Source organism: Haemorhous mexicanus, chromosome 5, assembly GCF_027477595.1.
Source record: "Haemorhous mexicanus isolate bHaeMex1 chromosome 5, bHaeMex1.pri, whole genome shotgun sequence".
NCBI lineage: Eukaryota > Metazoa > Chordata > Aves > Passeriformes > Fringillidae > Haemorhous > Haemorhous mexicanus.
In genome coordinates, this window is record NC_082345.1 from 31,001,740 (window position 1) to 31,018,835 (window position 17,096).

At 34.8% G+C, this 17,096-nt stretch overlaps 1 protein-coding gene across 1 annotated transcript in view; it reads right to left on the reverse strand.

Annotated features, from left to right (window-relative positions):
• Nucleotides 1–3,020: 3,020 nt before the first annotated feature.
• The window catches only part of CFAP54 (cilia and flagella associated protein 54), a 104,029-nt gene continuing 89,953 nt past the window's right edge, over nt 3,021–17,096 (reverse strand). The window contains exons 63-69 of the mRNA XM_059846738.1: nt 16,030–16,227; nt 14,601–14,794; nt 11,348–11,530; nt 10,027–10,124; nt 9,046–9,232; nt 7,611–7,688; nt 3,021–5,064 (exon numbers count right to left, since the gene is read on the reverse strand). Coding sequence (XP_059702721.1) covers nt 4,945–5,064; nt 7,611–7,688; nt 9,046–9,232; nt 10,027–10,124; nt 11,348–11,530; nt 14,601–14,794; nt 16,030–16,227 — 1,058 coding nt within the window. The 3' untranslated portion in view covers nt 3,021–4,944. The remainder of the gene's footprint in view (nt 5,065–7,610; nt 7,689–9,045; nt 9,233–10,026; nt 10,125–11,347; nt 11,531–14,600; nt 14,795–16,029; nt 16,228–17,096) is intronic.

Here is a 17,096-nt window from a genome sequence, read left to right on the forward strand (position 1 = left end):
TTGAACAATTAAAAATTCGGGGATTTTAAACAAACATGATCAGCATGTTTTGCTTCATTCTGTAACAGCCCCTCAGTTAAATCAGTTTTTCCTGCTGGTAGGACCTTTGCTGGCATTTTTTATGCCAGCACCTGTGCTGTGCTTGTCCTTGGTATTTGTAAGGAACCATTGGGACACGTTGGTGTGTCTTGTTTGGGGAATCCTAATCCTTAAAGCCAAAGTAGTGTTGTTGCTGAAACAATAACCTGAAACCTGTGCAAGGCAGGGCATTCCCAGCAATTGTGCAAGGCTGTAAAAACAGTGGAAGTGTGGGCAATACACAAGTGAAGAGAGGCAAAACCACTTTACATAATATTTTAAACTATAATATTATTAATAAAACTTTTTCATGTAGAAATATTCTTTCTTTTCCCATATTAATTAGACCTGGCTTGATAACAATTCTTGGATTAGGCTAAGATTTCAACTGTAAATTTTTGCCTTTAAACATACACAGGTTTCTTTTTTGCCCATAAACAAGTTTTTCATTGTAGGGGCAGTTGACATTAGTTTCTGAAGGACAAGCCACAGAGTTCCAGGGGAGTAAGACCAGTCAGGACACTAGGGGAAGAAAGGCCTGAATTTCTTTATGGTTATAATTGTTTTTAAGAGCAGTTTGGAAACCATTTAAAAGTGGGCATTATCCTATTTGGTAGTGGAATTGTAGGAATGTGACAGAGATAATTAACACATTTCACATTGTATGATGATGAAATATATACAGTAATTTCAGATGATAGACAGGATCGTGACTTTCACTGCTAGCTCTCCTGCATAGTAGCTGTATAATGCAGAATTCACAGGGAATGAAACAAGTATCACTGCCAAGAAGCATGGAGCTTTGCCTAGGGCATTGAAATTTTTTGGTGGCTGCTGAAATGTATTTTTCAACTCTGAATGTCTGGCCAGGAGCTAAACCAGCCCTGTAGGTGCTCTGTGTTTTCACAGACTTTCAGCCTCCACACAGGACTATAGGGCTGGCTCAGGTCAGCTCATGATTATTTCTTAGGTAGCGTATTGTGGCTCCACACTGAGAGTTTTGGTGCCATTTGCTTCAGCACATCCTTTCTTTTTTTATTTGCACATTAAGTAGAATCCTAAATCATGCTGAGATGGTAGATAAATGAGAATAATTCTAATTATCTCTGGGGTTTCAAAGTGGAAAATTAAATTGCAGTGGTAAATATTTGACTTCAGCACTTGCCTCTGGACCCTTTCACCCACTCTCTTTTAAAGATTAACCTATGCTTCATATTTTCACTTCTCTCATTTAATGATGTTCTCAGTATCTTTAACTCAAAGAAAACCTTTGGCAAGCATAAATGGATCTCTCTGCTGGCTTAATTAGTTCAGCATATTAGCCAACAATTAATTCTAACTCCATCATTATTCTTTTAAAAAATCTTCCTTCTTGGATTTCACTGAAATGGACTGGAAACAAATGACTGTTCCATTACAGTGTGTCTTAACTGAATAATAATATAAATAGCCTTCCTCTTTCACTCAAGGATGTGAAAATATTTTCCAAATGTTGATGCAGAAAACTTAAAATCCCTCACTGATGAGGGGATTACTGTTATCTTCAGATAAAGAAACTGAGGCATAATGAGGGTAATTACTAGGATTATTTTGTTAGATTGATGTCATCCAGAAAATGGATATATTCTTTGGACAACAAAAAATTGTGAATTGTAGCTGTAGTGGAATTTAAAAACCAATCACATACAATTGGATAAATCTGTGTGAAATTACTGATTTCCACATCATAAAATTAATTTAACCAGAAATAATTTCAAGTTACTATATATTTGTAGGCATGAGAAATCCTGTGAATACCTTGAATATAGAACATCTTTCAAGGCACCAATATAACTTAAAACTATATTGAAACAGTATTTGAAAACTGAAATACTCTAAAATCCATTCAGACCTTTCACTGTTAAGCTCCCTGTTCAAATTCAATTTGAGCTCCAGCATGTTCTTGATGATACAATTTTTAATTACAGGACCAGAAGCTTTTTTTTTTATTTTTTTTCTCAGTATTTTTGCTTCATTCAGTTCACATAACAGAAAATACTGAAATAATTTTAAAAACCCAAACACCTCTTTTTACTATTCTTTAGTTTTGCAGAGGTCTTTCTTGTCCCTCACCCAAGGGGATCCACTGAAGATAAAACATCATTCTTTTCAGAATCTTTCAGTTTCTCCCCACAGTGTGCTCTCCCTCTATATCTCTCTTTCTCCTTGCCCCATCCCACGATTTATCAGATAGGGAAGCACTATCCATTCCTTTCACAGATGTAGAATGGAGAAATATTTCAGTTAAAATTTGAAAAGAACTGATAAACCTGCCAGGGGTTCAAAGCTGTCAATATGGAAAGGAGCTCTTTGGCATTGTTGTATGGGGCAGATCATAGAGAAGAACCTCCCATAGCAGGAAGGTCTTCCCTTACAAAGTGAATTCCTCCTTCCTCCTCTTCCTTTTTAATTTTGGAGACAGTGACACAGACAAGTATTCTATGCAAATCTAATTCAGCATCGTGCTGACACAAATCTATTCTGGTTTCACATATTGAAGTCTCCATTCTGGTTTCATATATATAGTCTCCATTTACTGGTAAGGACAAAACCCCCACCCAACTATTGCAATACATAACCAAGAAACAATTTGCTTTGCTTTTATACTTTTTTTCTGTGTGATTACTGGAGACATTCAGGTATGAGCTTCCCTCCATACAAGAAGATTTTAACTAAAGAGTTTAATTATATGCTAAAAGAAATATGTTTATTCCAATGTTTTTCTGAAACCTGCACTGAATACTTTATCTTGTGTTTATGAGAATAAAATCTGCTGCTGTGGATACAGTGAGGTCAACATTTTAATGTTATTATTTCACTGTGCTGTGTTAAAGGATAATATTTTTCTTTAAAACAAAAATCTTAGAAAATATGTATTATAGGAAAGTAAGTAGAGTAATGTATTTTAAATGAATAGGTGAAGGCTTTTATTTAATATTTCTCTTTCAAGTACAGAAAATATAACAAGGTCCAGACAGGCAGCACTGAAAAAACACCTTGTCTGTAATAGAACTTCACTTCCATTTTCACCTGATGCCTATAGCATCCTTTACAAATAATAATTAAGCTGCATAAAAGTCCTATGACAATTCTGAAGGTGACCCCAAACAAAAAAGGGTAAGTTTTTAGTTTGTACAAAGCACAACAAAAGACAGAACACCTTTTTTGTTTTTAAAAAGCTGCAGTTTCCTACTTGTTCCTTGTAAAAGAAAAATGAGTAATGTAAATTTTTATCTTTCCTACTTTTTGAACAACTGCAGAATAATAAATTCTTTTAATGAAAGAATAATGCTAAGGAGTTTCTCCTCCAAACTGGCTGTTAGGCAGTCGAGTTAAATAATCATACTAACTCAGTTTTAAAACTGTCTTGCAAAAATAACTGCCCCATCAATTACTCACTTGTTCCGTTCTTTTCATCATTGTATCATTATCCTTCTAATTTTCCTACTACCTACAGCATTCCAGAAAAGTGTACACAAAATAAAAAGCAGCACAACTTTTAAACAGCTACACATAACACAAATACATCCAGTCTTCTTTCTTTTATAGGAGCAAAGAGAAATAGGAAAGAACTTTATTCCCTTTCTTCCTGCACTGATCACATTTAGGATACACATTATTCAGAATCTTACCTCTCTCTCCCTCTTCCTCCCTAAAAGAAATTCAACCAGGTAGCATTTTTCTGAAAAGCACAAGTCAAGGTAAATCTGCAATTTCCTAATAGCTCAAAAAAGTTTATTGTTTTATCACTGGGCTACAGTACAGGGAAGTGAAGTGAAAGGGACTGGCATTTTTCACAGGAAATGAGCCCAGGAATGGTAAAAATTAATGCTGAATTTTCCTGGAAATACAAAACCATAACTACTCATAGGAAAGTCTCACAGGATTCCTGCCCAAATGTCCTGGGGTTTTTGGCTGTTTGTTGCAAACAAATCAATACAAGTAACAAAGGAGTGCTTGGCATTGGGATGTAACAAAACCAAAGGGCCATGGCCTCTCTCTGGTCTGCTAATTCACTTGTGCATGTCAAATTCTCCATCTCAGTCACTGGAGCATTTCAGATGCTCCACCCTTTGAGATGGAGAATATGCTCGAGCATATTGCCTCATGTGGTTGTTTTTAAGACTCATTTGTATTTCTTGAGTACTTTAAAATAATATTTACAGCAACATTCAGAAAGGTGCCCTTAGCTTTTTAGAACTATACAAAAAAATATTCAATATTGTACCATTTTATTCTTTGTACTGCCTTGTTGGGGGGGGGGGTGTTTATTTGTTGGGGGGTTTATTTGGTTTTTTAAAAAATGCTTTGAAATTATGAAGACATCTGAGTGATCACTTGTACCCTCACCAACCTGAAATGCTAGTTTCCAAACAGATGAATAAAAGAACAAACTCAGTGATCATTTTAGACCCCCCAGAAATTCTCAACTTCAGAAATAATACCAACTTTTGATAACTGCAAAAACAATTTTAAAATTGCCGATGAGAATACAACTTCAGGGGAAAAAGGAATATCTAATTAGCAGGAACACTAGAAGGCTACAAACCTATTCAGCTTTTCTAAACAATAAGAAATTATTGAATAGCTAGAGAATCCTCTTACAAAGACACTACTTACAAAATATTAAATTCCTAAAAAACTATTTTTTATCTTAAATACTACTAGTGCTTTAAAAATGGGAAATAACCTAAAAAGTGAAAATTATAAAACATAACAGGAGCCAAATCCTGGTGGGATTAATGAAGTTGTTACATCAATACAAGAACTTAAGTCTAAGTCTGTAGCATTCAGCTAGTAACTGATTAAGTTATTGCAGAATAGCATTTAGTGAAGCAGAGAAATGATCCAGTCGAAAAGACTTCCATCACTTATTACACATCCATTGGCAAGATCAAACATATCTCTCAAATTTGTTATTGATTGCAAAGTAACATCAAATGGGATCTGAAAACAAAAAAAAAAATACTAAATTAATAACTTTATTAAGCTCAGAGGTACCAAAAAGTACATATATACATACATATATATATATATATATATATATATATATACACACACACACACACATGTATATACCAATATACATACATATCTATACCAACAGTTTCATATAAAGCCAGATTTCTGAAATACAACCAAGGAGTAAGTTAGAAATATTTATTGCCTGGGTATAAATTTGTGGTTAATGACATCTCTTGCAGCAAACTAGTAAAACAGAATTCAGGGGAGGAAACCTTTATGAACAGTCTTGCTCACAAAGTTTATCATGACCATCTGTAGGTAAAATGAAGAGTGGCAAGGATGGTTAGTAATTTGGAAGGCTTTTCCTCAGATGAGAAAATGAAGGAATTGAGCTAACAGTAAAAGGTGAAATAGAGGGCAATCATAAACTGGTTTGAGTGTCCATTGAACACGGAGAACTATTTAACTGATTTAGGCATCAACAAAAAACAATTGAAGACAGAGATGACTGGAATAAGTTACATAGGGAGGTTAATTTTTAATGCAATTATTTTATTTATAAATTTACTTCTAACATTTAAGATTGGAGCTTCCAAACACTATATCTCTCTCAAGGACATAGCTACCCATTAAACAGCATTAAAAACAAGTAGGCTGATAATTTTTTATTCTTAAAACATGAAGAGTCAAATAATTTTAAATGAATAATTCAATGAAAATGCACTTTTTCCATTTATAAATATAATTCAGGGCTGAATCAAAAGCACTATAAGACACAGAGAGAGAAAAAACAGAATCAAAGAAGAGAAAGCGGCAACACGACAGAAGAGTGACAGCTCAGACAAAGAGAAAACAAAGACTACAAATTAGAACTGACTTTGCCCAATTAATTCACCAGAAGATGAGCAACACAAAAGCGTTTGGTAGGGGAAAATGGTGAAAAACTACATATAAGAAATGTATCTGCTGCTTTCTCCTGCATGCTTGAAAACAAAGGGAATGTACTATTCTGTGGTGTACATAGTCCCTCCCTGAGCTTTCTGTCTCTGGCTGAGACAGGGTAATGCACACACACAACTTATATGAGAGTCTGGAAATGCTACTTTGAAATATGCTATACAAAATGAAGTGCTAAGCACCCTGAAAGTTCTGTTGGCTTCAGAGAAGAGCAAAGGTACTCAGCATCTTGAAGGATTAGGCTTCAGCTGCTCAACCAAAACTACCATATCTCAAAGCACCTTAGTTTGAATTTTGTATTAGAAACTTCATGATGAAAAGTTCTGTGATGTTCCACCTGGATGTGGAATTTAGAGAGAATAAAAACAGTGCAGTAAACATCATATTTTTAATAGAACACCACTAAATCTGCTCTCTCACTTCCATCATAGATCCACAAATAGAACCAGGCAATGCAAAAGGAATTCACAAGAACTTAAACAGTTCCAGAAATTTTCCATGATTCTATGAAAGTTTGTCTGTATCTTTCCCTAGGAATCTATCAAATGTTGCTACCATGGAAGATACTTCAGTGGGACTCTGAAAAGTACAGCTTTGCAGAAGGGATGTGGTGTATTCTGATGCATTGATAAAGCCAGATTGTGTGATATGAAGGCCTGGCAGTCATTTGAGAGAGAGCTTCAGGATGGATAACAAGGGGTGGCAAGAATGGTGCAATGTGTAATCAAAGGGAAGTGTGTGCTTTCAGGTACTGGGCTGCAGGACACACAGGACAGGTTCTCTCTGCTAAAACAGGCACTAGCCCAACTGTTCTCAGATAAAAGTCACATTCTGTTCTGGTAGGAAGAGCTGAAGAGTACAGTGGATGCCTTTTCCACAATCGTTCCATTGTTAACAATTACTGGCAAGATATTTGAGGATCAGTTGAGGGAGTGATAGTTACAGTGGATTCCAGAATCTCCTGTGGAGTCCCTTGAGTCCTGGGAGCTGTGGTCCTTCCCTGATGTCCCCAAGGTGGCTGAGAACACTGAACAGCAATGCTCCCCACCATGGGCCAGTTCCCACAGTCTCCTCTGGGATACTGACTGCACTGGGTAACAGCTTGAATAAAATGCTTTGTCCCATCAGCATGAACAAAATAATGGCATGCTCTCTCTCTAAACATGTCATGGGCAAGACAGAGAAAGCTAAAGAAAATGGAATAATCAAGCCTGTATAACTGCAAAAATGGAAAGAAATTGCATTTGGTGATTCCATCATGGAAATTCACTGGAGTCTGTGGAAACAATGACCAGAGAGTGGTGGATAATCTGTATTAACCATTGTGAGCAAAAATCCCCTTTTAATACATTTTTGCGTGTATGAAAAGTTGATTCTAATGAACAGTGAAGATATTCACAGTTTATAATCATGCACATTTGTATTTTATTTGTAAAGACGATAAAATAAAACCAAAACAAAATAAGGAAAAAAATGGGAAGATGCTTAGTGGTATAATCCTTGTTTCAGTTTATTCAAACAATTGTTTTATTTTTCAAAACAGATTTTTACTCTTAATGAGAAAAACATACCTCAGTTAATGGCGAGGACAGGGCTGGAACAACAGACAGCAGTGCTTTGACTTCAGATAAACACCTTTTAGCAATTTCCTAATGGTATAAAACAAGAAAAAATGTGTACTATCTGTGTACTACAAACATATGCTGTGCTATCAGTCTCCTCCGATAAGCTAACAGATGGCTCAGCCTTACAAAATTTTTCAGAATATTCAAGTTTTAGGTTATTCTAATTGAATTCACAGCAAAGTAAACCTTAGCTGATGAATATAAATTTTCTGCAACACAAATAGTAGTGTTTCCTGTACAAACACAATGCCCAAATCTTGCAGTTTCTACTGAGGCAAAATTGCTCCAGGTTCAGGTTTTAAATGCAGTGACTGAGCATACTTTGGCTATGTGTTTACTGAAGATATGATAAACAAACACCCTGACAAGATGATATTTATACATGTATAATGCATGGCATGTTAATCTTATTAGTATTCTACACATATTTTTACCAATTACTGACATATATTAATGAAATTTTGAGCAAACACCTTCAGGTAATCAGAAACACCCACTACAGGACAGCTCTGTCTACCCTCCTGAACACAGTGATTGGCCAAAATATCATTTGTTCTCCAAGCTGGTCAAAATACAGCCTCGTAATAATGGCACAGTGCACAATTGTCACTGTTTCACAGCATCCATCAGACAAAATGACAGCCTCTACATCATTAATCATTTCACATAATAGATATAAAGAGAATCCTGTCACATGATAAATGTCTCCCACTTTGAAAATAAACGTCTATTTTGCCTTGGCATTTATCAAGCAGCACTTATGCTGTGGCAACATTCTATTCCAATGACATTATCTCAAACAGAGCACATGGAAAATTCTGAAATTACCTTTTGTGTGTGTGTATGTGGGGAGAGCATTTGCTTGTGGACCATATTCAGCCTTGCTAATAAAAACAAAAGAGGATGGCAAAGAGAAAATGAAATTAAACTCCATGCCAATTTTAGTCATCTCTCAATAATGTTATTAGAAGGTTCTTATTTCAGAAACCACCACTGCCCATTTCACATTGAAGATGTATAACTGATGTTTAAAAAGCACTTTTGGGTTGATCACCATGCTAATTTAGCACACTGCCAAGGATTTTCAGATGTAGATTACTATAAATGAGGTATCAGTTTCCAAATCTATGTACCTGAAGAGGTAGCCTTTATTTTCAAGGAGAAGGTTGAAAATACCTGGGGTTTTTTTCTAAAGTGACAAGAAATATATAAGCAAAAGTAAAATATTAAATGAAGAGTGAAAGTATTTTCTTTAAAGCGGTGAGGGAGGCTTACCACCTACCTTTATGTCTGCCTTCCAAGTTGCCCATCATTTATTTCCCCAAAACAGGCATCTTAAATCAAGTCAAACATATATAAGAGCCAAGCTGGTCTCACTTACTTCTATTTTACCATCAAGATGCACTTTTGCATCACTTCTCTTGGGTGTATATGAAGGAATTACTTTCAAAGTTTCATTTTGCTCTTGAAAACTTGTACGTCCTGAAGTTGACAAGCTCTTAGAAACTTGCATCGATATTTCAATTTGCTCCTTCAGATTAGACAATTTCTCCCTTAAAGAAATAATTCTAAAAGAAGACAAAGTTTTTCATTATTACTGCTACAAACAACAACATTTGTTGCTTCCAGGTTATAGTTAAGCTGACCTAGCTTTTATTACATATTGATTAGGTTCTACATTTTCTTTCATTTTAAGACTGATCTCATAATTTTACAAAAATAAGTTTTCCATTTAATAAAGTGGAGATACAGAATGCATTAGCTTTTTACATTAAAAACGGGAAGTATTATTTTAGGAATGCCTCTGTGAGAAATGGCTTTTTCATCCAACCAGGGTGGCAAAGGCTCCCCATTATTTCTTCCCTTCCACCCACTAAGCAGTTGCAAAAATTTTAAGACTAGATGAATGACAAGAAAGAAATAATGAAAAATGCCATAAGATGCAAAATTAAGGCCAGAGTCCAGTGCTACAACTGAGAAAAATTTTTGCTTTCTTAGAGTTGTAATATGGTATGGAAAAAGTAGATGATTCACTGAGAAAATGGGAAAAACTGCTGGGAGTGCTTTTTAGATCTGCTACATTGCTATGGCAGTGTAATATAATTAGCATATGTTACTTGGTTCTTTAAGAATCAAAACTAAAATGCTAATGAATGCACTGAAAAAGCAACTGTTTGGATGGGTTTAACACATGTATGACATCTTACAGTTTTTACAGTGAAAAAGCTTTGAAAAGCAAAAATGAATGCTTTTAAAGATTTACAGCTCTTTGATATTTTGTACTTTATTTTCTCTCATCCAAAATGGCTGATTGATCTTTAATACAGCATGAAATAACAGGACAGAGTCAGTGATTATTTACCTAGCCAATGGAATCCACAAGTAGCCTGAAAACATAGATGTTGAACTGATGTCGCTAATCCTGATAGGGCTTGTATTATAAGCATAAAGCAACAAAACCTATAAAAGAGATGGGATGGGTAAACTGTAATGCAGTAGACCTGAGCTATTTAAGTCATACAAGAGTACAATAAATATCAAATACAGTGTACTGATGAAGGCTGAGATAACTGACCTTTAAAAAAGAGAGGAGTATGACTTCATATGAATTTGTACTACACTCAAGTTTTTATAGGTTTTAGATTAATTTAATTAATTAAATCGGATATTATTACTGTGGGTTTGAAAATTAGGTATACCACATGATGTCACTAGCAAAATCCCAGCATTGTCCTGATCATGGTCAATCATATGCATGGCTGTCATCATGGTAGGTTTAAATCCATGAAGTGTGCATTACTCACCAATCTAAAAAAGCCATACCATTATAAGAAAATTAGGTAGAATGTTCTCATCTTTCACTGCAAGTATTTACTAGTGTAATTGAAAATATGCTTCCAAATGGTAGCTGAATATTTTGACTATATGGAAAATGTCAAATATATGGCATTCATGCATTATTTGGTTTTAAGAGTTGTCCCTAGTCTTCTACTGATCTGTATGGCCACACTAAAGTAACCTGCAAAACCGCACGTAAAGGTACATTATTTACATTAACTTCCTGGGGTTTCTATCAGTTTCCTAATAAAGATAAATGGGTCTAATAGAAATTTAGAAACAGATCTGCTATGCCAGAAAGTTTAAGGTCAGGGATTTTTATTGCTGTTGCAGAAATTTTACCTACACCCTGTTCCCTTGTGTAAAGATAAAACAAATTCCATGTCATAGTTTCTCACACTCCTGCAACCCTGTCATCTCTTTCATCTTTCATTTTCAGTCTGATCTTTTAGGGAAATGAGGCTTACAAAATCCTATTTTCCCTGTATATGTGTATCTTCATGTTTCCAAGAGTCTCCCACCAAACTAGTATTCGAATGTATCAGTCACGTCTACCCAAACTTAGAGTGGAGGTCTTAAAGACATCAGGGATTTACAACAGGCATGAATATACAGTATAGCCTGGAAGTTCTATATGGGAAAAAAAAGGTGGATTTTTTTGGCCTGCCAACAAATAACTGTCAGGGCATTCTGTTTTTTTAAAGAGCATGTTTGCAGCAGAGAAAATAAATTTTTCCTATCACCATAATTCTGTTAAAAAGCTGGTAACTCATAACACAAATATTCATTGGAAATGAGACTTAATTTGCTCCACTACCTAAGGAACTGCTTTGCTCTAGTTATACCTTAGCTTCTGTATCATTTGATTGCTTTGCCATGGAAGGAATGTACCACTGAATGTTAATTTCTTTATCTGCAGCAACTGTTGCCCTACTCTCTGTCTTCTCATATTCTGCAAAGACAGAAACTGAAGAAGCTGCTCTCACTTGTGACACTTCTGATGTACTTTCAGAAACATCAAGAGACATCTGAAACACAAAATAAATGTTAAGTTTTTAGTAAATAGCAATATTTAATAATACTTAAACTATATCATTTAAATAAATTTAAAGTTTAAACTATATTTTCTGTAGTGAAACAGGAAAAATCTGTTATAAGCTAGTGTCTACTGGAATTGGTATGACTTTCATTCCAGCATAAATATATGTTTATTTAGGTAAATGGGTAGTTTTTAAAGGTGCCCTTTTTACCAAGTTAAGACTTTTCAATGCTTATGTGATGACACATTTCTAAAGCTAATACAAAGGCTCTGTAGGCTGACTTAGAGATACCCACAGTCACAATGATTGTTGCCTTTGACTTAAAATCATTATGGCATTATGGGTTTGGCTCAAATCTATTATTTGGCACACTGATAATACAAATTTTAGTAATGAAAAAGTAATTTGTCAAGTATACATATTGATAATTAAAATAGGATTCTCAATGTTAGAATAATGCTTTATTTATGTTTACCTATCTGTTTTCTCAGCTGTGCAACTAGCAAAGGGTGACACCTGCTTAAAATGCAATCACTTAATTTGTGAGGATTTGTTGTATTTTATAAAATACATATGGAACATTAGCAGGGCATTCATCAAATAGCTACTGCTGGCTGTCATTCACCACGGAATTAATGCAGGAACACTGTCAGCCAACATTCATGTATGAATAAAACCTTTTCTTAAAATTGTGAAATATTTGATTTAAAGGCTGAACAGTAACACACCATCTCTATTTTTTGAAGCATTACACAGATCTGCAAAGAACACTGGCCAAACAGTCGCATTTTCAGGGAGCATGGAGGCTATTTGAAATAGGTCTAACGTCTCCATCATTGGTTCCAAAATGTGGACACTGAAAACAGCTCCCGGGGATGTTAGTTCCTCTCAAATTTTGAATGTTTGTTGCTGAAAAAATGGAGAATTTAACCTACTTTCTCTACAGAAAATTCAGCATAGGACAACTACAGGGCAGTAAATCCAAGTGAGCAAAAGACGGGTTCTTCACAATAATCTGATCTTACACCATTAAGGCAGTTACATCCCACATGAAGCTTTAGTAGAAGTGAAGGTAACAATGCACCCAGGTCTGTGGAAGTCATAAATTCAAGCACATGGATGTGCCTTCAGTGGCCATAACCCATGGTAAGCCATGAGCTGTGCATGGAGGACCCACCAACACCAGCCCTATTTTAATTCAGTAATGAATCACTGTCCTGGTAGCATGGACTGTGAACAAAATTAGGAGAAAATACATATATGGACATGGGAAGAACTTTATTTATTCTGTGCCCCTGAACTAGAGCTCTCAAAATTCCAGTTTATGCTATTTATTTCTAAAATGTTTGTTATGGGTTTTTTTTCACGGCACCACATCCTTTGGGTTTCTATTCACATTGAATCTTTTTGAAAAAGGACATTACAACTGCTGTTGTCAAACTGGTAGGTTGCTGAATAACACACATAAATATTTGTCTATTCAACTTTCTCAAAAGCCTGAAAACAGTCTTAGTCAACTATTTCCAGACCTACTTACTATCATGGAGCAGAACAAAAAACAAGCATGAAAAATGTAACAGGGCCCAGAATTTTAAATATAGACCTAATGTAATTTGGATTCTTTGGTCAGCAGACCAGAAAAAGCCTTCAAGAGTCAAAAATAGGTTACAGAGATAGATATAAGTGAAACAACTTCGTACATAAAACTCATTCTTTCAAAAAGTATGTCTCTTTGTACTGTTAAAACTCAAAGGATTAAATTACAGTTACATTTTTAAATAACATCTATAACCTTCTGGATAGTTAAAGCTTCTAAAAATGTTGTGATAAAAATCAATGAATCTTAGAATTAAAAAAAGTAAGAGCTTTATGCTTGTTAGCTGTCTACGACAGTGAAGTTAACACATGATTATGCAGCTTGCACCCGTCATGAACATGACAGTGAGCTCTGAAGCTTATTATTCTAGGACACTGTAATACTAATTATGTCAAAAAAAGAGCAGACAGAGTAAAATAATTTTTGATATATGATGGCTGTTATAAATGTCACATACCGTATATTTACAATTTATTCAGTGGCACAGTCAGCTCTTTGTTGGGAAATGAGTAATGATATGCTGTCCAACACTGCAGAAAGTTCACCAACTCTAGACAAGCTACTCTCACAGAAGTATTTTTATTCAGTTTTATAACATACCAAGTTCTCCCTCCTCAAAGCTCCCCTGTCTCCATTTAATATTGAATATAATAACTAAAAAATAAGCCACAAAGACTGATCTTTCCTTTCAATTTTTAGTATTAGGATAATTATTAATGTAAGACATGGGATTGAGAAACTTTGAAGACAATTATTTTTACAGTGGGTCTTCAAAGACAAATTTCATTCAATGTTCAAAACATATGCCATGGTCAGTGTAGAGTCCAGAATTCTAACTCAGGATTTATCTGAGTAATGTATTCTGAGCTGCCTACATTTGAAAGCTCAAATAGGCTGCTCACGAGCCAGAGATCTAAAAAGGTTTATTTTCTAGCCAGCTGATAATCAGTGAAAAAATTGGCATACAAGACCGTAAAAATTTTTTGGAGGAAATATAATGTACATATTTTTAGAAAGTCATGTTTTTATTATAGACTGAATTAACAATATAGCAACTTGAACACACATATTACAAAACTAACATCAAGACATTTATGGTATGAAAGATGAAGATCTACAAGATATTAAATCTCAGCTCTTACTGGGTAACAGCCAACTTTATTAACCAATAAAAACACCTTTTTAAATATCATTCCGCTTAATCTTCTAGGGTCTAAACACACTGGCTATGGGATGGAGATTATTTTTGCAGGAATTAATAACACAAGGATATTTGCATTTGTTAACTACATAATTCACTGCTTGCACAGGAGTTTGGTTTTGTACTGATCCTCTGCATATAATTTCATTCTTCTATAGTGCTCCTATAGTGCTCCCAGAAATATTACCATTGGAATTACCAAGAATCTGAATTAAATACCAGTATAATATTTTTGAAACATTAGAAAGAATATTAAGTACCTCTGAAGAATCAGTTGTACTACTGAGTGGCATTTCTACATCATGTAGTTCTACTGGAAAATTCTCAGGACAACAAAATGAATATTCAAACAAATTCTTTTCGAGGAAGTAATGCATTTCTGCTATGCGTAGAACAATTCCTGTGTCAGAAATCAAACCCAAGTGTCCATCTCTTTCAGAAAGTGATCCAGGTCCTGGGTTAGGGGCAGTTTTTAAAAGAGATTTTTAAAATTACATTATTTGCCATTAAAATGTCAAGTTACTACATATACGCTATATTCATAAATTTTGAAAGCATCATAAAATATGTAAATAGATTCAATGTCAAATGAATGCATTACCAACAATTATACTGATTGCCCTTAAATATTACTAGCTTCTGCTATTTGTAATTTTTCACCAGTGATCAGATAATGAAACAAACTCTCTCCAGACATTATAAAGTAGCATCAAATGGGAGGTGCAATTTTGAGGTGTAAGTACTTAAATTCAAAGTGTAAGCACCAGTATGTTCTCTAGACACCTAAGCTCCCACTAGAATAATCACATATTTAACACAGTCAAAATCAGCTTTAAGAACTCTTAAGACCCCAGTTTAGACAGCTAGGGGCTGATCAGCTGAGTTTCCCCCTGGGCTCCCCAACAGGTAACTAAAGCTGAGATTTACATTCATGCTTTGACACTTAATTGTAGATACCTTCCTTACAGTTCAGTGGTGAGCCAGAATAGTTTCATTTGATGCTGGAGGGAGAAAACCCAGCCCTCTCTGGAATTGTTATTTTCAGAGTTGCTAGGTTTCTCTCTAAACAACATTTATACATACAATGTAGTTTTGTTCTCACCTATTGGGTCTTCACTTGTATATCCAAAAGCTGGCCATCACATGTAGGTGCACAGTATTAAGGCCTTGCAATTAATGGATTCTTACTCTGTTTCAAAGTCCTATCTATTACCAAGTTCTATTTGCTGTGAAATAACCCAAGCTTGCAAATCACATCTGGGGTTTCAGTCAAAACACATTTAATAGTGCTCAGCCTTCCCATTTACCCTACACTCAGGTCTCCAAAACAGATACTCAGATTGAACAGATTTATTTATGATGTGACTTAAGCTTGATTTTTCTAGAACTAAAAATAAATATAGATTATGATTTTTAGAAATGCATCATATGTAGTAATAACAATTAAGTTTTGAGGGAGGCCTTCCTTGTATTGTGGAGGCTGATGAATAACTACGAAGAAAGGTAACAATATCTTCACTTGCAGCATGTGTAGACTGACATAAATCTGGATTTCCATGAAGATTTTTTTGCATTTATATAGTTTAAAGGAACTAAAAATTAGGCTATTTCAGATGATAGCCTTTAAATCTGACACTGTTTGCCCTCAAGAACAGTAGCAGTTTTCTAGAAGGAAATAAAAATGCATACCAGATAGTTTTGTGTTATAAATTCTTTTCAAAAGATTGTGGTAGCGAATCATGAGAACCCATGTTATTGTATTTTTCTTCTGGCTGGCCTTGGTGACAAGACTTGCTGTTCGTTGGCATTCACTCTGACAGTCTTCTGTGATTTCTTTGTTTTCAGCAGAAGATACTTCGGGAGTTTCAGAGACAATGTTGTATCCATCTGCAATCCAATAAGAGTTCAAGAACACACATGAAGTGGTTGGAATTCAAAAGCTATGTCTGCGTTGTGCTGGACTGACTAATCTGTAACTACAAGTATAACTTGTGAAACTGCTTATATTTTTCATACAAGAAAAATTATTTTTACTCATTTTAATATGAGTTGAAGTAGTAAATAGCCTTAAAATTAGTTGAAAATTGTTTCTCAGATCACAGGCAGGCACCTTACTAATCCTTGAAAGAAATTCAAGGTGCGTTCTCTCTCTCTGAATTTGAATATGAAACCATTATTCCTACACACTGTTCAATAGAAGATATTTACTAAATGGAAACAACACAAGGAGTCACCTATCATAATTGCAGCAGCTGAACTTCCCAGTTTTGTAGACCCTAACTCAGAAGAGTTAGGTACTCTGAAGTATTCATTGTTAGTTTTAATTCTTCATCCATTTTAGATATTGAGAACATTTTCACTGAAATATACTCTTAAGTGTGAAATAAAACAAAAGATAATTTTTTTTTTTTGCACTGCCTAAAAGTTGTACTTGTGCAGAAAGAGGAAAAAATTATCAGTACAGATATCACTGCATCACTGTTTGCATTCAATACTGGTTTCCACTGTAACAGTAGATGGCTCTTTCAAAAGCACAATTCTTGAGCTCTGTTTCTCACTCCAAATCGAACAAATGTTGTTATAGTGATTCCTAACAGTAATCTTTCAGACAATAATCATGAGTGCTTCTACAAAATCTGAATGTCTCTATTATTCCTCACATTTCACTGTCAATGCCAAAATGGCCATATTGTTTTATAGATGAACACTTAAATATGTTTTTTACCAAAAGTTTAACAGAAAATATTTAGTGTGCT